The sequence below is a fragment of the Lissotriton vulgaris genome, chromosome 1_1 (genome assembly GCF_964263255.1).
Source record: "Lissotriton vulgaris chromosome 1_1, aLisVul1.2, whole genome shotgun sequence".
In the NCBI taxonomy this organism is placed as follows: domain Eukaryota; kingdom Metazoa; phylum Chordata; class Amphibia; order Caudata; family Salamandridae; genus Lissotriton; species Lissotriton vulgaris.
The window spans coordinates 389,968,611-389,992,950 of record NC_141685.1 but is presented as its reverse complement, the minus strand read 5'-3'; the positions used below and the strand labels follow the sequence as shown (position 1 = coordinate 389,992,950).

Below are 24,340 nucleotides of genomic sequence, written 5' to 3'. Positions count from 1 at the left end.
GACTCCCGCTGTGGCAATCTGGCCAGAATTACACCCTCGGATGCCGCACAGTCTCCGGGAACTCGCTGTGTCCGTTGGAAACCGAAGGATCAAGTCAGGATGGTTTTATTGGATGTTTAAGGGCTCGGTGGGGCTGGAGCGTCACAGGCATGCAGCCATCTTGGTCGTGCGCCTCCTAGCGCCCCTATTGGGTTGAATATTTATGACCTTCGACTGTGTGAAAAGAATTTTGATTGTGCATTGAGGACAAATGATGGGACCAATATCAATGTTCTCTTTTAATTGTCCATTGCAGCCAAGATATCCATGTTTTGTTGTTTAAATGGTTTCATCACTTCACTCACAACTCATGTGAACTGCACCGTATCACTTTCTCTTTTCCTTTGTGGAGCACCTTCATTGCAAAATATTTTTTTTTCTTTATGTATAAAATACATTATTTCGGATTGTGTCTTGATAGGGCTGAAAGTGAATTATCTATAATGATTTATCCTATTGAGAGGACTTACCTAGCCTCTCACTAGTTATGAACTGTTACATGAATAGATCCATAGGAACCAATGTGTTCTGTACTATAGACCTTTTTCTAGGCTCAAAAAAATATACTATCTTTTTTCCGAATTTTACCATTACACAACATTGTCTCCTGGTCCTGCAACTCGACCACAATTCATTGGAAAGCACAAACAGCCCTTGCAGCCACATCCTGATTTCAAGAGTCTCATACATGAACACTCCTGTCAGTGTTCTCCTCATCATCTCTGTACTTACCTTTGTACAGTTCTCCTCACAAACAATTTTCCCTGACTTGCCTTGATTCATTCATTTCCATAGAACATATCTACTCTGTTCAACAAGGACCTGGGCATCATTCCTTTAAGAAAGTCAAAATGTGAAATAACCATGCTTTCAGGAGTTGTTCTTACAGCCCATAGTATTTGCCTAAGTGGTTAGTTTCTTTAAACCCACCACAGTGATCAGGGGCAATTGCAATTGCTTCTTGATCACCTGATTGACTCGCTTTACTTACTCATTCATCCTATGGTGGTAGAGGGAAGTGCAAACATACTTGATGGATGTGCGAATCCTCCCTGAAGCTAAACGGTGCAAAAACCGAGATTATGCTTCTGGGCAACAAATGGTCCTCCATCCCTCCCTCGGTTTGGCCGGACGCCTTTGGTGAGATACCCACACCAAAGACAGAAATCAAAACGCTAGGTGTCTGGCTGGAACCGACCCTCACCATGAAGACCTAGGCAACCAAGACCGCTGGAACATGTTTTGGCCTTCTGCGGTCAATCCGCAAAATTCTCCCTCTCCTCCCCCCCCTTTCCAGGAAACTCCTGGTTCAAGGGCTCATCTTAGCCCGGATTGACTACAGCAACGCCGTCTACCTCGGCGCACCGGATTTCACCTTGGCCAAACTCCAACGTGCACAAAATGCTGCGGCAAGGCTCATCATGAACCTTCCTCCCAGAGCCTCTGCCAAACCGGCCCTCAAGGCTCTGCACTGGCTTCCTGTTCGCCAGCGAGTGGAGTTTAAAGCCATGTGCACCAGCCATAAACTCATCAATGGTGCCGGCCCAGCCGCCCTGAAAGACCTAGTCGCCCCATACAAAGCCCCAAGAACACTGCGTTCTGACGATGAACATCTGGCCATCGTCCCAAAATTTAAGAAGGCTCGGACCGGTGGACGTCGCTTCTCGGTCAAAGCCTCTGCAGGTTGGAACGCACTCCCCCGCAATCTGCGTCTGGAACCCTGTCACGCCCTATTCCGGAAAAAACTAAAAACCTTTTTATTCCCCAAATAGTTCTCCGGCCCTTCCTCCTCCTGGTTCTTACAACTCTATAGCGCGGGGATGCCTACGGGTCACCAGGCGCTCTATAAATTTATAAATACAAATTATAAATAAATAAATAAATCAGGACTCCAAATATTTCCTCATCTCATCTGACACCAGTAGAGTGCCACCGTCAATTACTAATTCATCTTGCCAAAATCATCTGGCGGAAACTAAATCTCACTATGTATGTGGGCGTTTTCCACAAACTTCACCTCCAGTCACTAGGACATGTAGTCAACCGTAACTAAAGCGAAATCAGGACCCTTTAAGTGGATATTCAACAATAGTGACTTTCTACTCCTACCTACCATTACCGCAACTTTGCCTCCCTCAAAGTCTAGATTTTGTTCCTGCTGCTGTTTTACCAATAATACACGCTTCTTTGCCACCTCCACATCATCTTCCCGTGATCTAGATATGCTACTCCTATTCCCTTTCACTTCGCTCAATAACTTACAAGCTTGGGCAAAATGGCCCTTTTGCTACACTTTAAGCAGATCTGTGCCCATGAAGGACACTGCTTGCCGTTCTCCTATGTGTGTTCTGCTTCCACACTGAAAACAAAGCGTCTTAACATTTCCCTTAACCATCTTCCTTCCTAATCACTCTTGTTGATTTTGTCCGTTAAACTTAAGTTAATTTTGGCCAGCTCTCTATTGCTTACTTTATGAATGGCCTTAACTGCTTTGCATCTTTACCCTCACCCAGAAATGGGCATCTCCCTTACATGCATTTCAGAATGGTTAATTTTGCTCTCTGTATTTAAAGTTGCTACTAAGTTAGGGTGATCAGAGGCAAGAGGAGACGGTGATCAGAGGCAAGATGGCGGCCGCAATTGTGGCCGGGTGAGGTGCACTCTCTTATGCTCCGTTTGACTTCCCGTTCCCCCACGCTATAGTTGCGCTTCTGCCCGGTTAAATCCTGTGATACTGGCCTTGATATCAGTGGGGGCCCAGGTGGGGCTTACCGCTCTCGTAGGATTTTGGTGCTTGAGGTGATCATCCAGCAAACATTCGGCTACCACCGCTACAGCCGCTCCAGCGCTGCTCATGCCGCCCGACATGCTACAGCTGCGGCAGATTCCGAGTATGGAGGTGCCGTCATGCTTCGCTCTGACCGCGCTGGGCTCAGCGCGGCAAACTGCTACCATTTCATTCGCCTCCCAATGGTTTTTCCTGCTGGTGGTGATTTGGCTCTGACTTGGGTTCCTGGCAGAAATCCAGCGACATACGACGGCACACGGCGGAGAAGTAAGTGAAGCGCTTCACAAAAGGGCTGCAAGCAAGCGCTTTGATAACGGTACCACTTCATTCTGTGATTTGGACTTCTTGCCGACAGCCGGCATAAGTAATGGCACCGAAGGGCAGGGACGGCGCAAGGAACCATGGGGGTGCGCCTGCGAGTACCCCAGCTGGAGTGGGGGCTGAATCTGCCGGGATAATGGAGCAGCAGGGCGCTGCTAACAGCGCCACCAACAACAGCGACAATGCTACGACAGGCATCCACGTTAGCAGTGGCAGTGCTGATGGTCTTGTTCTGATGCCCAATGATGGTAATATTCAACAGAAGCATGTGGTAGCCTCAAAGAGGCAGGGCAATCATCATAGTCAGAGCCAGGGACAGAGCCAGAGCCAGATATTGCATACAATGCAGGATAACCCAGTAAAACAACAGACTGTTAGGGCAATTTTTAACAAAAAGCAAGGGGTAAAAGCAAAATTGAAGACTCATGCCGCTCGAGTAGGCTCTGGTACCCAGCTTGAAGTGTCACAGGAAATTGTGAGTACCTTCTCTGAAACCTTGCCAGCTCTTGCACTAGCTGATTTAGAAAGGGGTCATAATGTCTTAGCCTCGGCAGTGAATGGTGATAACGGAGTCGTTATAATAGAAGATAGCTGCACATTGCCAGGGCCATCTATTGATGCTACTGCTTCAGTAATTGGGAAAGGCACTGAATCTGAGTATGCTGGATCGGATGGCAAGTTCTATTCGATGTCTGACTTAAAGACCATATCAGACAAGGAACATGATGATGACAGTCTCAGCAACCCAGGTGATTGGGGGGACTTGCCGGATGAGGAAGAAGGTGAGATCTTGATCTGTCTCTGTCCCATGAAACAGTAAGAAAAGTGGTGGAGGTGGGAGAAGCCTTGGGGCAGGAACCGAGCCCTCCATTAGCCCAGTTCAACTTGTACGAGGATTTTGAAGAAGATTCAATCACGCTTGGCTTAATTTACCGAAGTATAATGGTACATCGTAGTGAAACCAAAGCGGAAGGTTTACGTACACAAGGGGCTGTAAGGAAGTTGCAGAATACAGTGCGATGTCTGGTTAAAACCTGTGCGGAAGTTACTACTCGTCTGGTAGAGGTGGAAGAGAGAGTCTCCTCTACGGAGGATTGCTTGGTAAAGCAACAATCAGCCATTGCGACCTTGCAACAATCTAAATCAGATGTCGATTAGAAACTGACGGATTTAGAGAACCGTGCGCGACGTAACAACCTGCGTGTGCTAGGGACTGCTGAGGCGAAAGAAGGAGCGGATCCACGGAAATTTATCATACAGCTCTTTAAGGAAGCCTTCCCTGAACGGAAGTCTTGGAACTTGGAAACAGAAGTGATTAGGGCACATAGGTTTCCATTTCTGGCACGGCAATGTGGGAAAGATCAGAACTCATACCCCAGGGCAATTTTAATTTGCCTCAATAACTACCTGCTACGAGAGGCGCTTTATGATCTGGTGCACCCAGAGAAAAAACGGAATGGCATGGGGTGTGTGTTTTTTGTACGTCCGGATTTCTGCCCTGCAACGGTGCACGAACAATGGCAACTTCGGAAACTAATCTCCTCTTTTCAAGCAAAGGGGGCTCAGGTCTTCTTGCTTAATCCATCTAAGTTAAAGATCATTTTCAAAGGTCAAACTAAGTACTTCACATCCGGGACGGTTGCACAGGACTTCCTGAAGGAAATGGATAAGAGTGCGAAAAGTCTGTCTCCGAAAAACTAAACGGATATCTAATTAAACCAATGTGCATGTATCATTAGTCGAACGTATATTGGGTTTAATATGGGGTGGAAAGCGCACATTTCTCTTGTTTTCTTTTCTAGGTCATAAGGGGTCATCTCTCTCTTGTAGCTTCTCCCTCTTTTTCTTTTCTCTTTGATTTGAGTTTTTCGGCCTTATCCCTTAAAACTCAGGTGAATGTTGGTTTATTGTCTAAGAATGATTGCAATTTTGCAATTTAGAGCATTGAGTGAGGGGGAAGTATTGGAAGTTATGCTTAGTAGAATTTTTTGAACTACTTCTTTTCTTCAGAGTGATATGAAGAAGGGGGAGCGGAATCTATTTCTTTTTGGTTGTTAGAGCCTGAAGTCAGGCTGTTAAGTGGATTGTGGAGAGAGAGAGACAGTGGGTGGGGGTAGGGGAGTCAAACGGGGGGGGCACTGGAGAAGGCACTTATACATCGCTGAGGACATGGTCCTTAAGCCTCATAATGGGTGGTGTGGGTTTGGGGGGGAGGGGAAGGATGGCACGGAGGGAGGTGTGGGCGTGGGGGTTGGGGAGAGGGAGAGGGGTAAAAAAGAAAATAATGCATGAGTACAGGACGGAAAGGAGTCTATCTTGGGCAGTCAGTGCTTTTTTTTAAAGTAATTTGTGGACGAAGGGAAGGTAGCAATATATAGTAAATGGCGAGCAGGGGAATCAGGATAGGTACACTGAACGTGAGGGGTTTGAACTCAGTCTAAAAAAGGCGGCGGGTGGCACAGGAGTTACCAGCTCTCTTCTGTGATATAATTTGTCTCCAAGAGACTCATATAGTATGGTCAAAGCGGCATTTGCTGGAAGAACTGGGATTTAGTTTAATAGCCTGTACTAAATACTCCGGTACGGCTAGAGGAGTGGCAATCCTCGGTAAAAAACACATAGGCAACACGGGTAGAATTTGAACTGATGGATTAGGCAGGTGGGCAATTGTAGAATGTGTTGTTGGCTCTATACCATTTACAATTTGTGTAGTGTATGGGGCAAATCTAGATGAAGCAAGCACTCTTGAGTTTCTAAACGTTGAGCTATCAACGTGGCCCACACCGCTGATCCTTTGTGGAGATTTCAATATAAACCTAGTGCCTAATATCCTATGTAATGAACAGTTGAAATACAGTGGGAGGAAACCCCGAGTATTTAAAGCATTACAGGCATTAATAAGGGCACATGGGTTGGTGGATGCTTGGGCTTTTTTAAGAGGGGGGGGGGGGTCCTGGATATACTTTCTTTTCCCCATAAAAAATGAGTACGGTTGGATTATTTTCCTACTCCTCAATTGTTGCTAAACCAGGCTACAATTCAGGTATACCCGAGATTCACGTCTGACCAGGGGCCGTAGTTATTTCTATAACCGGCATAGTAGCAGTTACAAGGCCAAGGGGATTTTCCTTTTATCGCAAATTACTATTGGAACAGCAATTTAATGAGCATATGAAACAATGGATTATTTCTTTCTTTGATATTAACCGAGGGAGTAGTCGTGTGGGTTGTGTCTGGGATAGTTTCAAGGCTGCCTTCCGAGGGAAAGCTTTGAGTTTTGGTTTATATAATCAAAAAAAACAGGCAGCTACATTTCAAGAGCTATACCAGGAGTTGATAAAGGCAAAGGAAGCACTTATGCAGGGCATTCAGGCTGGCATAGACATAACTGACTTGATTACGGTGGTGGCACGGCTCAAAGCAAGATTAAATCTGAATTGGTCCCAGGAAACCGCAAACATTTTTTTCATCAAACAACAAATCCATTATGAATATGGCGAGGCAAGTGGCAGATGCCTCGCCCAAAAATTAAGATTGAAAGAGGCAGCGCAACGGATAGACACAATTTTAGATCTGAATGGGGACTCTGTTGAAAATGAAAGTGGGATCTTGGAGGTGTTCCGACAATTTTATGAGCTATTATATCAAAGAGATGAGTATGATGAAGTTGGTGCGGCTACTCTTATTAGCCAATACTGCACGCCAGATCTACCTGTAGAAGAGATAGCAGGGTTGGAGGCTCTTATCTCGTTAGAAGAATTAGAATTAGCAGTAAATGGGTTGGCTAGGGGCAAGGCGGCAGGGCCAGATAAGCTACCTGTGGAAATTTATTTAAAAAAAATTCCAGTTTTAAAGGCAGATTTGTTGGAAACAATGAGAATGGCTCAGAAAGGGGCTTCCTCTAAAACCTGGAATGAAGCACGCATAGTTGTGTTCCATAAAAAAGACAAACCGGCGAATCTGCATGGCTCCTACCGTCCCATCTCGCTTTTATATGCGGATGGAAGATCTACTCGAAGATCTTAGCCAATAGGCTGTCACTCGTCATCTCTGGATTAGTTTCCACTATACAGCATGGGTTCATCCCACAGCGCGGTACAGCGAATCATGTAAACCGTGTGGTAACTTTTTTTGATTATGTAAATGTAACTAGAGAGCCACTCTGTTTAATTTTATTAGATGCCGAGAAGGCCTTCGACCGGGTCTCATGGTGCTTCTTATGGGATGTCATGAGGCGCCGGGGCTTTGGGACAAAATTTATTAAATCATTGCAGACATTCTACAGTCAACCTGTAGCCCGGATTAGCACCATGGGACTCGAGTCGGCGGCCTTCAGATACAGAGGGGCACCAGGCAAGGGTGCCCCTGTTCTCCTCTATTATTCTCCCTATATATTGAACCATTCTTAAGGATTCTGGAATCTAATACTGGGATTTTACCACTGAGTATACAAACCTATCAATTTAAGGTTCTTGCTTACGCGGACGACGTGGACATCGTTACGCCGAACCCAGCTACAGCGATGCAGGCGATTGAACATTCAGCTGCAGAGTTTGGTGCAGCTTGGTTACAAGTTGAACGTGGCTAAAACTCAGTTGTTAACCGCTAACATACCCAAGTATTCTGACTCAAGGGTACGTCAAGAGGTCACCTATTTGGGGGTTAAGCTGAGGGCTTCTACAACTGCCCTGGTTAAATCAAATTGGGAGTCTCTCCTGTCGGGAGTAAAGAAACAGTTAGACCGGGCGGAATGTTTACATCTTTCCCTAGTAGGACGATCCAATTTATTAAAAATGATGATTCTCCCGAAAATGTTGTACTACTTTAGATGCGTCCCCTTGGAAGTTCCCAAGGCAAGTGTGGCGCAGCTCCAAGCAATTTGTATGCGTTTTATGTGGACTGGGCGCAAGGCCCGACGTGCTGGACGATATATGATATTACCAAGAAATCTAGGTGGTTGGGCGGTGCCAGACTTCATGTTATATCATTATGCTTGCTTGATTCAAGGGATGAATATTTTACTTACAGGTACAAGCCCGATGGATATCGCAGAATGTCCATCTATATATCAAATGCTATTGGGTGTAAAGCTAGAAACTGTCTGTTCCTGCACTTAGAGTGGAGCTATTACAAGCGCACGCGGTTTAAGACTTTGGAAGCTGCGTATAAGGTCTGGAGAATAGTAAGGGGTATGTTTGGCTTTGAAAAAATTTCATGGTATACACCATTGGTATCTTCAATATTTCTGCCAGTAGACCTGTGAGATCGTGTGGTATATAGTTGGAGGACTAAGAGTAAAAGGGTGGTGGGAGACCTTTATTCTCAAGGTTGTTTTAAATCTTTTGAACAATTGCGGGAACAATACCACCTCCCTCGGGAGAATTTTGCTAAGTATTTGCAGATTAGGAATTATCTTGTCAATAGCGGAGTCATTATTCAGCCTAATCCCTTGATCGAAGATAATATGAAAGCTGCAAGTATAGGCACGTTATATGGTCATATGTTAAGTACTAAGACGGATATATTGAACAACAAAATGTTAAATGGGGGGCTAAATTGGGTAGGCAGGATATACAAATAGAAATCTCTTTGGGGATGGCTAAAAATGTATTTCTGTCTGCAAAATTATCTGCACAGCATTTTAAATCCCTCTTTAATCTATATTATCACCGGATAAGGTCTCAAAATGGCCAGGGGATGCAATTGGGTAATGTTTCCGGTGTGGTTTTTCATCTGCAGATGATGTACACATTTTTGTCAGCTGTCCAGCTTTAGCATGTTTATTGAAGCAGATTGAAAAATGTTTATCAGAGATTATTGGCAAAGCAATCCAGCTATCTGCGACACAGATCCTCCTAGGTGTAGAAATGGGATTGGATGATAGGGGAGTATCAACGCAGCATGCTAATTTATTATTCTTAGTGACTGCAGTTTATAGACTCTGTAGCGCTGCGGGGGAAAGCTGCCACCTGTGGGGAGAACCTGACTGCCAGACTGCCACACGATCCTGTGCCGTGAGGGGAACGGCGGAAAACTCTTTTGGCCCAGCAACCCGACCGGCGCGAGGGCAAGGGACTACATCCCCCAGGTGCCCCGGCGGTCGGGTGACGTCAGCGGAGCGCCCGGAGGTGCGGGACAAAGGCGGGAGAGCCGAGCGCTGCTGGTGAGCGCTGCGGGGGAAAGCTGCCACCTGTGGGGAGGACCTGACTGCCAGACTGCCACACGATCCTGTGCCGTGAGGGGAACGGCGAAAAACTCTTTTGGCCCAGCAACCCGACCGCCGCGAGGGCAAGGGACTACATCCCCCAGGTGCCCCGGCGGTCGGGTGACGTCAGCGGAGCGCCCGGAGGCGCGGGACAAAGGCGGGAGAGCCGAGCGCTGCTGGTGAGCGCTGCGGGGGAAAGCTGCCACCTGTGGGGAGGACCTGACTGCCAGACTGCCACACGATCCTGTGCCGTGAGGGGAACGGCGGAAAACTCTTTTGGCCCAGCAACCCGACCGCCGCGAGGGCAAGGGACTACATCCCCCAGGTGCCCCGGCGGTCGGGTGACGTCAGCGGAGCGCCCGGAGGCGCGGGACAAAGGCGGGAGAGCCGAGCGCTGCTGGTGAGCGCAGCGGGGGAAAGCTGCCACCTGTGGGGAGGACCTGACTGCCAGACTGCCACACGATCCTGTGCCGTGAGGGGAACGGCGGAAAACTCTTTTGGCCCAGCAACCCGACCGCCGCGAGGGCAAGGGACTACATCCCCCAGGTGCCCCGGCGGTCGGGTGACGTCAGCGGAGCGCCCGGAGGCGCGGGACAAAGGCGGGAGAGCCGAGGGCTGCTGGTGAGCGCTGCGGGGGAAAGCTGCCACCTGTGGGGAGGACCTGACTGCCAGACTGCCACACGATCCTGTGCCGTGAGGGGAACGGCGGAAAACTCTTTTGGCCCAGCAACCCGACCGCCGCGAGGGCAAGGGACTACATCCCCCAGGTGCCCCGGCGGTCGGGTGACGTCAGCGGAGCGCCCGGAGGCGCGGGACAAAGGCGGGAGAGCCGAGGGCTGCTGGTGAGCGCTGCGGGGGAAAGCTGCCACCTGTGGGGAGGACCTGACTGCCAGACTGCCACACGATCCTGTGCCGTGAGGGGAACGGCGGAAAACTCTTTTGGCCCAGCAACCCGACCGGCGCGAGGGCAAGGGACTACATCCCCCAGGTGCCCTGGCGGTCGGGTGACGTCAGCGGAGCGCCCGGAGGCGTGGGACAAAGGCGGGAGAGCCGAGCGCTGCTGGTGAGCGCTGCGGGGGAAAGCTGACACCTGTGGGGAGGACCTGACTGCCAGACTGCCACACGATCCTGTGCCGTGAGGGGAACGGCGGAAAACTCTTTTGGCCCAGCAACCCAACCGCCGCGAGGGCAAGGGACTACATCCCCCAGGTGCCCTGGCGGTCGGGTGAGGTCAGCGGAGCGCCCGGAGGCGCGGGACAAAGGCGGGAGAGCCGAGCGCTGCTGGTGAGCGCTGCGGGGGAAAGCTGTCACCTGTGGGGAGGACCTGACTGCCAGACTGCCACACGATCCTGTGCCGTGAGGGGAACGGCGGAAAACTCTTTTGGCCCAGCAACCCGACCGCCGCGGGGCAAGGGACTACATCCCCCAGGTGCCCCGGCGGTCGGGTGACGTCAGTGGAGCGCCCGGAGGCGCGGGACAAAGGCGGGAGAGCCGAGCGCTGCTGGTGAGCGCTGCGGGGGAAAGCTGCCACCTGTGGGGAGGACCTGACTGCCAGACTGCCACACGATCCTGTGCCGTGAGGGGAACGGCGGAAAACTCTTTTGGCCCAGCAACCCGACCGCCGCGAGGGCAAGGGACTACATCCCCCAGGTGCCCCGGCGGTCGGGTGACGTCAGCGGAGCGCCCGGAGGCGCGGGACAAAGGCGGGAGAGCCGAGGGCTGCTGGTGAGCGCTGCGGGGAAAAGCTGCCACCTGTGGGGAGGACCTGACTGCCAGACTGCCACACGATCCTGTGCCGTGAGGGGAACGGCGGAAAACTCTTTTGGCCCAGCAACCCGACCGCCGCGAGGGCAAGGGACTACATCCCCCAGGTGCCCCGGCGGTCGGGTGACATCAGCGGAGCGCCCAGAGGCGCGGGACAAAGGCTGGAGAACCTCTCGCACCGCGAGTCGCGCGCGGGAGCGGCCGGGCTAAGGCCGGGACAAGGCGGGACCATCTAAGGCCATCACAGGCCAGAGGAGGCCGGAACGGGCCACCTCCCTTGGTCGTGCATTTAAAATAGGTAAGACATTTGCGTGCAAAGTCCTTCAAGTGCCTGCAGGCGCCTGCTGCTACTCACAACATGTCTTGTAAGGGGGCCCGACAATTCCTACTGCGCCTAGGGACCTGGCCAAGGGGACTATGGTTCAATACCTAATAAAGACAACACCGTCTACTGTCCAACAACCCGTTAGAATAGCACGAGACCGATTGTTCACCGACCGCTCCTATAGTGACATCATTTCCCCTCAGTCTGCCGCCGCATCACCAAACTTATCATTCCTGGAGGAACTTAATAGCTTATGCCAATCCAAATATGCGGCCGTTAAGTCGACATCAGAGCACACTAATGCCTCCTTTTGTCCTACAGTCACCACAAGCCCCCATCCCAGTTCATTATCCCCACCCTATGGAAACCGCTTGGGTACTTCTCTCTGCCCACCTGAATCAGGTAACACGAACCCTACAATGTTTTTCCAGGACCTCTCTGGCGAAAAGAATCGACCAGCGGACAAACATACAGGCACCCATGCTAAGGAGAATAAATTGCTTGCACCCTCAATTACACCAACACTCTTGGCCAGATACAAACTATGATTAATGCCGCATTACATCCGTTAATAGAAAGAATGAACGATCTTGGAGATAGGATCACGGCCATAGAGGAAAAGATCAAGATAAACTCGCTCCCCCTAAACAACCTGGCAGCCCCCAATCCATTACAGTCTTCACGTGATACTGTAAAGCCTTTAACAACTTAACAAAGTAGTATCTCCCAACTTCAACGGGCAACCCCAGGTATGCCAACTCAATTCAGCGAGAAAGTTCCCATTCAAATAAAAACAATACCCAGCTGTTCCTTTACAACAGGGCTGAATAACGTAAAAATACCACCTAAAGGGCCACTCCCCAAGATACGGAACATGCAAAGGAAAAAAAATCACATTCATCTACCACCGGAGGCTGCTCCGTTCGTGGGTGTCCTGTCTGGGGTGCCGGAACTCTCAAAGGGAAAAACTGAAAGTGAACAGGAGCTGAGAAATAAGGCACTATTTTGGCTAACAAAGAATAGACCCCTACCCCCTTACATTGATGGTAGAATACAATGTGTTAGAAGGGTGGGATGGTTAGGTCCGCTTCAAAAAGAGAGATCCGGTGATCTGGTGCTGATAAAGTTCATCAATAACAATGTTGTCCCTTACCTCCAATCTTGGAAACCACAGATAGGAGACGGACCTATAGACACCTGGGGTCTATCTGATTTTTATCCTAGAGAATCACTACACCCCCATAAAAGATCATCGAAGAGACTAACTTTTGGTCGGGCCAATACAGCTCCGGGTTGAGGGGCTTTTAACACATAGACCCTGACTGGACATATTATTGATTCGCTACCTGACTTTTCTTAAAGGTTTTAATGTTATAATGTTAACTACCGTGATATGATTTGAAATGAATGGAAATGATTTGAAATGTAATTGTGTATATATTTTGCAATGTGCTTTTATGATTTTATACCTAAAAATCGAATAAAGCTAAAGTAAGTAAGTAACACTCTGTATAGCCTCTTCTTGGTTGCAACAGGAGCCGCCCCCTTTTGAGGTATGGAGGGCACGGTTTTTCGCAGTATTTAACATGGAGTGCAGTTTATATGCCCTAAAAGGTCCTCGAAAGAAGAAGTTAGGTGAGCAAATATGGGGTGCAGTTTCCCACTATCTTGAGCCTGTAATATGATCCCCTGTCCTGCTTGTCCTACTTGTTCTGTATAATTTAAGTGTGTAATTCCTATTGCTCCACAACATATGTTAGAATTTATGACTGCTGGTTTTGTTTCTCTTTTAGTTTTTTTTCTGGCATTTTGTATATTTCAGTGTTATCAATTTTGCTGTGATTTTATGCCAGTTTTTTTTCTTCTTTTTTTCGCTTAGTAACTATTGACTTGTTTGGATTAGAATGACTATAGTACTGTCTCTTGTATTCTGCAAAAAAAATAAAAAATAAGTTAGGGTCCTTTGTAGGCAGTAACTTCCCATGGATCGTTTTATTATTTGTTTTCTCTATTAGCTGGTGCCTTGTGTTATCTTTCAAGTCATGGTAATTGCATACACCTGCCAGTGCTGCAAGGATGCCTCAACAGTATCTACAGGTTCACCTGGCTGCTGCACGCTCTACAAGAATTAGTTCCTTTCTAGCACCAAATCTCTCCACTGATTACACCTCTTCTCAAAGGTTTTCAATGTAGTAACGTATTAGTCAATCATATCAAGTGTGTCACATTTTCACCAGTGAACATTTGCCCCTCCTGCACTGTTGAATGTTTCAAGACGATCCTGCATTCATGGCCTAAGTTATACATTAACAAGGTTTTTTTTTCTTCTTGGCAGTAAAATCATCTCCATCCACAGCATCAAGATAAGCTTAAATGGCTTCTTTCCACTGCTGCCAGTTTAGAGGTGGAGTGCCTGGGACTACTAAAAAGGTGCATGTGGAGATACACCTTCCATTACTCCACTACTGTCTAGAAGGTAAAGAACATATCACACTGTACTTCCTTGTTTCTGAAACCATCAACACATCTTCAGTCTTTACATGGGCCTACTAGGCACTTTGTCTCTCACCCTAGCAAATGCAGGGTGCCAGTCTCGCCTATGGTGTCAGCAATGAACCAACTAGGGCTAGCCCAACTGTTGCTTGTACACTTCTGAAAAATAGACAGGGGTTTGAGGTGCACACACCTACTCAAAATTGCGGCCTCTTTAGGTCTAGCAAGAGCAGGTGAAATCTGGAACTTTCAAAGATTGTGTAGTTTCTGCTCAGTGTCAAAAATGATTGCTCTTCCACTTCCTTTCTTGCTCATGTTGTGTATTTGTCAACAAAAGGAATTATCCCAGCCTTTTAGCATGGTGCATGGCTTCTCTTCACGTCACAAGCTTACATTTGCTGAGACTGCATATAAAAAAATATACTGGAAACGTAGTGGGTTTAAAATAAAGTATATGCATTACATATGACGTCCACTGGGCTGGAACATGCTCAAACATGTGAAAGCACCATACTACCATTGAGAATTCCTCATTTCATGGTGTTGTGTCTAGAGCCAATCTCAATCAATCATGACCTGAAAATAGAAACAACTGGTACAAACTACAGGGAGTAAATGAACAGACCTGGTAATACTAAGAAAACAGACTAAGGTCTGTGTAGATTAAACCAGGATGAGGAGACAGGAAAATGTGGGTGCAGGGAATAATCAGAGCCAGCTGATGGACAGTATGGCCATAGAATCATAGGGCTCTGCTGAGAGGCTCCTCTTCATTTTATAGTGGCGTACAGCCTAGGCCCTAGCTTTAACAAGAAACAGACTAGTAAGAGAAGAAGGAAGCCATGACTGATCAAGGAGGAATATATCCAGCCGTGTTACATTGATTATGGAGATAACTTAAAGATCTTCCAGCTGCTAGGGTGCAATATGTATATAGAAACAAGGTGGTCCCTGACAAAATTTAAATCACTCAATTAATGTGAATCTCGTTATTTAGAGAAGCCAAATTATTAAACTGAAAATGGAGATGTATTATTTTAAAAAAAACAACGTTAGTACAGCCAACCCAACACAAACAATACAAAAGGCCACTTAATACTCAGTCTCTTCTTAGTACAATAGCAAAATGTATTTACATATTAATAAAATAGAGAAAAGGGAAGAACTGCAACCTGCAGTAAGAAAAAGGGGGTGCACAAGTGAATTGAAAAGGAAAATTGATTAAAGGAGAAAGTTAAGATAATTATGTACAACTAAACATACAATTTTTCAGTTGAACAAACAAACAACGGGCCTACCCATACGTTAATATCTATACAATTTGATCATACACAAGGGGGGGCAGGGACAGGGACAGTGACAATTGAATGGTGTAGGCCTCAAAATGAAGGGGGCATTGTAGTCGACGTTTCGACCCTGGCGCAAAAAAGGGGGGTTCACAGCCTCTGCTGCGGGTCTTCTTCAGGACTGGGTACAAGGGGGAGGGAGGGGGGGGGCCGATGGTAAAGTGGAAGGCTCACGTCAATGCGACTGGACGGGCCACCTAATGATGACTTGTAGGTGGAATTCAAGAATAGTTAATAAATAGCACAATATAATTTCAATTCCCAGAATTCCCTGTTGTGCCGTTCCCGTGTTCTCAAGGGTAGTCTAGATGGAGAGATCAATCACTCACACATGTAGTCCTAATGGGGCTCAGATCCGGTCAAAAGGAAAGGTCCCAATGGAGGGGGTCCTGGATAAATGATTCAAGGGACCAAGTGGAGTGTGGTTCAAAATACGGCGGGCTCAAGCGGCGTTTGGTCGTAGTTTCCAATGTTTAGGGGGTGTGTCCAAAGGTACACGCTACGTCGATTTCAGTTTAATCATTTGGTTTCTCTAAATAACGAGATTCACGTTAATTGAGTGATTAAATTTTGTCAGGGACCACCTTGTTTCTATATACGTACTATTGCCCAGGTCCTTTGACTGATTGGGTCAACCCATTGGTTTAATGGGCTAGGGTGCAATAGGCGCACCAGAGGTAAAAGGCAGCCTTCTTAGCTTTTAATGAATACCAGAATTGTAACAGAAGCTCATTTGAACATAAGAGACAGCATTATGGATCATGGCAGCACCCTTCCCTGCTGATTGAACAGCCCATTAAATTTTCAGTCATTTTGATTATAAAGCGTGACGGAGACAGCGGAATGTCAAACACCATGAGATCCACAGCCACTGAAAAGACCTGGTGGAAAAACATGGCTGGCGCTCTTAAACTGAACGCCAGTTTAAGAGCATTTTAAGTAGAAAATAATGGAAACATTTCAAGAACTCTTCAAAGTCACAACGAATAATAGTGCAGTAATCACTGCAAAAGAGATAACTGAGTTATTCCTTGCAGAAATGTAAATGACAGAGTCTCTCTGAAAGGCAGTGAGTGTAGCTGAGGCACAATGTCCTTGAAGAAGAGAGGGCTGCATAATTCCAGCTACAGCGCTAGGTTGTTAGCTCGGGCTTCGAAATTATGAGTTAGGAGTATACAGTACCCATTAAAAACCAGGTATGGAAGTCCAGACCAGCACAATCTTACGTTCAGTTTGAATCTCCAAATGTCTAATAGATGATAATTATCACACCGAATAAACAAGATTTTATTAGTTGCTATAGTAATCGCCAAAGCTTCCTAGAGTTTCTGAAAATCTTTGTTCATGTGTCCAATATAAACGTAAGAGCCCTTGGCTTCCAGAAAAAGGTAGGAGTGGACAGTGAATCATTTGAAAATAAAGAAGTTGTAGCTGAGTCTTCAAGCAGCAGGAGTGGGAACAGAATCTTTGGGCTGCCACTAAAAGAGGAAGTGGCCTCCACAGCATGTAGGCGTGATCATAATGTCCTCATTGAGTGACCATCAATGCAAAAACCATGCCCGAGAGTGGAGGCCACAAAGTAAGTCCCGTCATACAAAGTAAACACAATTGTGAGATTTCGAACCATGAATTTGGAATCGTTTAAAATCAAAGACAGCTGGTGTTGCACATCCAGGAAACAGTTACTGAGGGTCCACCAGGATGTGGAAGTGCACTTATTCACCAGCTTGGAAGCAGTTCAACATTTCGAGGGTTTGGGAAGAGACGGCCTGGAGCATTAGAATAGTACCTGATGTTTGCACATTTCTGTGCCCATATGCTTCAATGCTGGTTTAGGTACTAAGATTAGAGGAAGCTTGTTGAGTAGCAGTAAATGATGTGATAATACGTATAGCTGCTGCTCCCTCTTGTTCCCTATCAGATACTCATCCAGGCACCCATGCGCCATAGGATCAGAGGATGCAGTGCCAGCAATTATCTGGAGGACTTCATGTACTTTGTATATTTTATAGATCTAAGGGGCGATTTGTCAATAAGCAAAGTGAGTATTAGTGACAGGTGCGCACTTTGTGAGCTTAGTATAGTGAAGATAGCTTTAATATACATTATTTAACATTGTTGTAACTTCAAACATTCAAATGAAAATACCGAACGTTGAGGATTTTCTATGTCAAAAAGCCAGATTGAACAGCCCCCAAAACCCAGGCATCTCAGACATATTGAGGTTTGCAGGTAAACTTTAAAGAAAATTAGTTGATAACAACTATCTTATTAAATGGTGCTGGTACTCACGGATTGTTAGTGGAATGCTTGTGGTTCTTCCATGCAATTTTGGCAAAATGTTCTAGTTTTGTACCTAAAATTAATGTAAAGGAAAGAACCAGTGAACAATGTAGCAGACTAATTACACATGAACTCTGACAATTTCAAATACTAAATACACAATTACAATTTCTACAGACTCCAATGTCATTCAATATTTACACATAGTCAAAACAAACCCACTTTATCACAAATACATAACATATTAAAATCCACTTACATATTTCTAAAGCACATATACTAAAATCAGGCCTTAAAATGTGTTATGTGGCGACAATCATAAGCTCCATACCTATGCCACCTCATTCATTCACTCCTACAAATATACACTACTGCAGCCCGAATTAACCCACTACCAACCAAGTCATTTATCTGACTCGGCTAAACAATATACCAATATGTGATTACAGAAAGAACCATTACTCATCTCCTTCTTTTTACTTAATGTACATTAAATATTCGACACCACAAAGTCTATCACAGACCACTTTGGTTCCCATTCCCCCATGACACGTTTTCCTCACATGGCTTCGAGCAGCCTAAGAGGCAGAGGAGGTGGCCTCCTTATCAAGAGGTTTTCTACAACTTTACCTGCCCCATTATCAAACATCCGTCCCTCAACATTTTAGCACCACTGCATTACAACTACTGCCCCCATAAAACATTCATGTCATCACCATCTATTGCCCTCCAGGAGCTACTGGCTCCATCTTTGAAGACCTGGACACCATTATAGAATTACTTTCTCCAAACTACCACCTGATCGTTTTTGGGAATTTCAATCTGGACTTGAGCAATAATCTTTCTTTGGGTCATACCTCTCAGACACCTCACCACTCAACACACAACCAGTACCTACTCACAAAGACGATAAACCGCTTTACTTAATTCCCAAGTCTAAAACCAGAGCCTACATAACTCTCACCATTTTCCCTTCTTTCATTGACCATGCTATCACTTAATTTCAGTCCTTTTTTATTCGGTTTGCAATAAAGTACAACTATAAAAGACCACAAAACAATAAAACAATACATCATGTCAAAGCCAGAGGTTTCCTCAGACTGACAGCGCCAGATAAAAAGCAAGCAACATAGAAGCACATGTGAGCATCAGAAAACATCTGTAAGTATAGCAAGGCTGGTCTAACCTGTTTAAAATCCCTCCCAGTCAACAAACGATATAATAAAGTCAATCTTAATTGTTTATAAAATGTGCAGAGCAGAATAAAGTGCAAAGTGTCTTGTTTGGAGACTGAATCACATTTACAAGGAACATGGTTCAGGTCTTTTGAGTAGCCTTAAGGAGCGATTAAAATAATGAAACAGATTAAACCTATAGCAGGCTAATAAAAACCAGTGATGGTTTGACATATTTAACAATATTTAAGGCTCATTCGATGGTGTGGTTCTAATAAACACATATGGTCTAACATTCACTTTCATCCTTTTTCCAGCACAAAAAGCAATTTTAGTCCTAGCTATGTCCGACTTAGCAATAGACTCAGGATGGTCATAAATGACTTTCAGATTTTGACCAGACTGAGAGTCCTAACATGAGTCGTCACAACCACAGGATATCAGATAGATACCCTAGCCCAGTTTCCTTGTGGGTGATAAAAGAAGTTGTGCTCTGGTTCAACAACGTTACTTTCTGCTACTTGAAATGCTGAGAAATGTGCTTATTCTTAGACGCCGCTATCATAAGCTGCAATAGAAATGCATTTGGCCTTATCGATCTTTATCATTTACATCTAAGGACCTATGACCAGCCTATTGGCAGCATCAAAAACATATGTTGGCTGGTCTTTTAGACATTAACAAAGGAGACTAGGTAAGGGTAGAACCAAACATCTCTTTCAGGTATGAAAAAGAATCACCCTGTCTATACTATCATTCACTTATATACCATCATCCCTTCTAATCATTTGCAGACAAAAAACACACCTATTACCAAATGTAAAAATCCCCCTAGTCATGTTTCATTATTAAACCAAATTATTCAGGGCAATGAACTACTGCTCCAGCCACCTCTTATTATCATTTTTATTGACACAATGCAAACAGTTTTCAACCCACACAGCTCTCTATGTACCTTCACCCGAGTTACTCCCCATCCACAGCCTTGTATAACCATCAAGATTCACACTACAGAAACAAAAAAACGCAGGCTCATTCTCAGAAGATTTGGATTACAAATACGCTCTCAACAACCTCAAAGTGGCACTGAACACAGCCATATAGAATTACTTTCTTGATTTCATTTCCTCTCTATGTTATAACATCAATACTTTCCCTACACAATTTACCTCCAGCACTTCCTACCTGGCACTCCTTTATCAACCACTGCCACTAAACTATCTACACTCAGCCCACTTCTGCCATTGAATTGATTTCCACACTACAATCCGCCAATACCTTATGTGCACCAATTGACTGTCAGTTATCTTTGGCTCTCAGATCTTGAGTTTGGCCGTATTTAACCAATCTTCAACTACTGTCTCAGCTCTGGTACCAATCCTTTATGTTTTAAGTCAGCAGAGCTACACCTTTACTAATCAACCCCATCAATCTATCATCCAGTATTCTAACCTCCTTTCTTTTCCAAAGTATTGAAACGTCTTGTCTTTAACCCTCTGATCTCACTCTTCGTCTCCAACAACCTATTTATCCTAAAATCGGGATTCAAAGCCCTTCATTTTACAGGAATCACCCTCTTTTATGTGGCTAATGTCTTTACCTCGGCCCACCTTAACGATCTATTTTCTATCCTTGGGCGCCCAGTCTGCTCATGTGTGGATAACTTCACCCTCATGTCAATCCCATCTACGATAGGCACCACTGACAAAGAACTCCGTTGGTTCTCCTCCTACCTCTCTTACAGAACCTTCTCTGTTTTATACAGGTCATAACTCTCCAACTCTCCCTTCAAACTCCTAATTAGTCTGTGTTCTCGCAGTTGTATCCCTTTCCATCTGCTTTTCTCTACCTCTCCAGGTAGCATTATCACCTTTGGTGTCTCATATCATCACCAGATCTTCTTTTCCAACTTTTGCCCCAGCTTTACAAATATGACTATCTCACCGATTCACAGCCACTTATAAATGTATAGCCTAACATTTCCCTAAGCTGAACTCCAGAAATTACGTATTGACCTTCTAAAACAGCACCCATATTTCTAACACAACGCATAACATTTCCACCTTCCACTTATCTCAACACCATCAAGAATCATTAGTGTAATTTTCACTCATACTGTGCTCACGCTTTCTTGATTACAACCAGAGCTACTGCTGCTAAATGCCTATTGTTGAACATCTTCACATTAGGCCCTAACATCCTTACATACTTACAATAGTATTCAGCAAGCAGGACTACTGCAACACTTTATTAGTAGATCTCCACAGCATTATTTTTCCTAATTGGATCAGGTAATAACATTTGTCACCATTACGCTTTGTAATCTACCTAAACATACCACTATCTGACAATACAGCCATAAGGTGGCTGATTATCTGCCTAAAATTGAGTCCCTTATAATCTGTCCCATCTAAGTATTCAAAACCTTGAAAGCAGAATGTCTTAACTAGCTGAAAATCTTCTTAGTATCCAGACACCCTTCTCCTTTCTTAGCCTTTACTCAGCTAACCAAAAACTTCTCTGTGTAACTGCAACATCAACATTTTGATCTTACAGCTTGCTTGAACCACATCACGGGAACTCACTTACCTATGACCTGAGCTATGTTTAGTCTCTATCGTTGAAGTTGAGCTAAAAATTGACCTACTCAAACAAAAGGAAATATTAAGTAATCTTTATCAGAACATATAATTCCCAAGAAGGTGCCTATGTAAATCAACCTATCGTACTTTATGTAATGTCTCATAATGTATATTACCTTGCATCATTACCTAGCTTTGGCCACTGGCCCCACTATCCTGTTCATGCTGTCCACCAAACAGTTCAGCTTTGTGCTATCCTATGAAACCTGTTGCAATGTCCAGAATTTCCAGTCAAAATACTCTTGCATTGTTTAATAAAAAATAAATCAGATAACGGCTCAGATCAAGACAAAAAACAATTGCGTAAATTGTCTTTCCTCCAATCAAACATTTAAAAGATCTTAAATTAATTTCAGTTTGACAAATTGCCGATTTTAGAAGACCTCCTCCTATCTTTGGAATTAACTGTATACACAAATATCTTTGTATTTGAATGAATATATGCTCAAGAGGCCTAGAGGGACAAGGTGTGTGCTCTGAATTTATCAGCTATTGATCTCTAAAAGCAGGATTAACTACTATACATACAATATGCACTTAGCTTTTTGAACTCTATTCTGCAAATTAACTTTCTTACAATCTTGGAAAGTAGCCGATAATTAAGAGCCAAATAATTGTAATATTAAGTTAAGTTAAGCTTGTTAGTAAGATTGTGCTCAACATTATTGAGCAAAGGTTGGAAGAATATAAGATTGATATTTCCGTGACAGAGTTCGGAAGAGGAAAGGGAGCCAGAGTACAATCCCTGCTCCGCTTGTAGACTCTACGTTCCACCGAAATACCACATATGTTGTTGGATTTTTCTCCACTCATTTTTTATTAAATGAGGTTTTGGAAAGTATTGAGTTGATTCAACCTATTGTGATCTAAAAGTGTCAGCATGGCCATGGCTCTTGGCAGTGTGCAGACAGCAAAGCTCTGTTAGTGCCTCTGCTGCATGAGTTCAGTTTGCACTGCCCCGTTTTCTATATTCTCTATGTATGAAGTTTCCTGGGTCGTTTCTGCAGAGCTATTCTCAGAGATTTATTTGTAGTGTTGACTACTGGAGAACATAGCAGTGTTCAGTGTAAAGTTGGCAAAACACCAGGCTCATCTCTAAGAGGTAAAGCAGACACTATGAAAAGCCAAGTTTACCATAAAAGCAACCAAGTGCCTTTATTGTGAGCTTCTTCATTGTGGTTCATCTGAGAAATTATGTGGCTAGTGAAAAGATGGAATCTCTAAAGGGCAAAATCCAATCCATCACAGACTGGGAGACTCTAAACTATACAGACTAATGTGTATGCATTCTTGGAACTCTGTGGGTACCATCCTAAATCCTACCACACTATGCTTCTCAGCACTGGAATCCAAGAAGTCATCCAAGAAATGAACAGACTTCAAATTACCAGCAGGCTTTTGAGGTGGTGACCACAACTATGCACAAGGCATTAGTCATCGAGGCAGTCCATGTGAAAAAATCCTTGTCCCACTCAGTAAAAGTTAAATCGAGCCCACTGGCTTTTAGTACTAAACAGCTGTTACCCAAGGAACAAAACTGAACATCAATTAAGAAGTAATGATTTTGGCACTAAAGTGGTTCCGCACATATTTGTCTAACTGGCTGATGCTCAGGGAAGGAGAGAACTCCAAATTCCTCTTGTGCTGCATTTTCTTGCAGGTATTACAATTTCTTATTAAATTCAAGACAAAATTTACTTGTAATCAGATCCAATAAGTTTAGAGACAGGACAATATAACACACACCGGAATCAGGTTTGAATCGTATATTTGAGGTTTATATCAAATATTAAAGGCTATAGCAATATACATATTTAACTGCATAGAAAGAGAAACAAGTGACTGTGGTGACTTGTGGTGATAGGTGATAAGAAAAAACACACTTTATACAAGACAAAAAATAAAAGTGCAGTGAAGAGGGAGAGAGAATTCTTGTTTGTCTTTATAATGTATGTACATATTCTTCTTCAGCTGCACTCAAGGATCTCCATTGGCTGCCTATTCTCCAGCGTGTTGAATTCAAAGCTCTGTGCTTGGTTTTTCGGGCCCTTCAAGGTCTGGGACCGATTCCTTTGCAGGAGTTGTTCTCCTGGTACACCCCTACCAGATCTCTTCGCTCCGCCTCAGCCTACTTAGTGGCAGTTCCCAAGACCGGGAGGATACGGATGGGTGGCCGCTCTTTTGGCTACACGGCATCCAGGTTATGGAATGCGCTGCCACTATCTCTTTGAAGCTTGGGAGACCTTTCTTCTTTCAAAAAGGGACTAAAAACTCACCTCTTCCCAAGGACACTGTAGTTGGCTGTTAAAGTAATGTTTTTGTGTTGAGGCCTTGAAAGATCACAGCGCCAGGATACCCGTTGGGTGAGAGCTGCGCTTTACAAGTGTGCCATGCAATACAATACATATGGCCCAGAGTCCATTTAATGGTTGCATTGTACTTATGGGCACTGTACTGACATATTATATGCGTCGACATTTCGACCCAAGGTGTTGCGCAATTTGAGATGCGTCTGGGTGGGTCTTCTTCAGGACAGGGGGGGTTGGAGATATGTAGCCAGTTGGTTGAATTTAAAAATGAAAGGGATGCGGAGCGTAGTCTTTTCAACTGTAGGTGGAATTTCAGGTGGTGGATAATTTAGCCGGATCCTTGGTGTGTGTAGAGCCTTGAGGGTATAGGTCAGTAGCTTGAATTAGCATCTCTATTAAAAGGGGAGCCCTGATGTGGGGTGTGATGTGGGTTTGTCGGTGAAGCCGAGGAGGAGTCTGGCTGCAGCAGTCTGTAGGGTCTGAAGAACTTGTAGGGGGTGTCCTACGTAGAAGTCGTGGCCATAGCCCAGTTGGCTGGTGATGAGGTCCTGTGCCATGGTTCGCCTCGTGTGTAGGGGTAGCCACCTGAAGATCTTATGTAGCATGCACAGATTGAGGAAGCATGCAGATGAGAAGGCGTTGATCTGTGA

General features: G+C 45.0%; 1 protein-coding gene across 1 annotated transcript in view; it reads right to left on the bottom strand.

Annotated features, from left to right (window-relative positions):
* LOC147747232 (sterol carrier protein 2-like) overlaps window positions 1–24,340 on the bottom strand; it is a 382,719-nt gene that overhangs the window by 184,725 nt on the left and 173,654 nt on the right. The window contains exon 7 of the mRNA XM_086952451.1: window positions 17,574–17,637. Coding sequence (XP_086808577.1) covers window positions 17,574–17,637 — 64 coding nt within the window. The remainder of the gene's footprint in view (window positions 1–17,573; window positions 17,638–24,340) is intronic.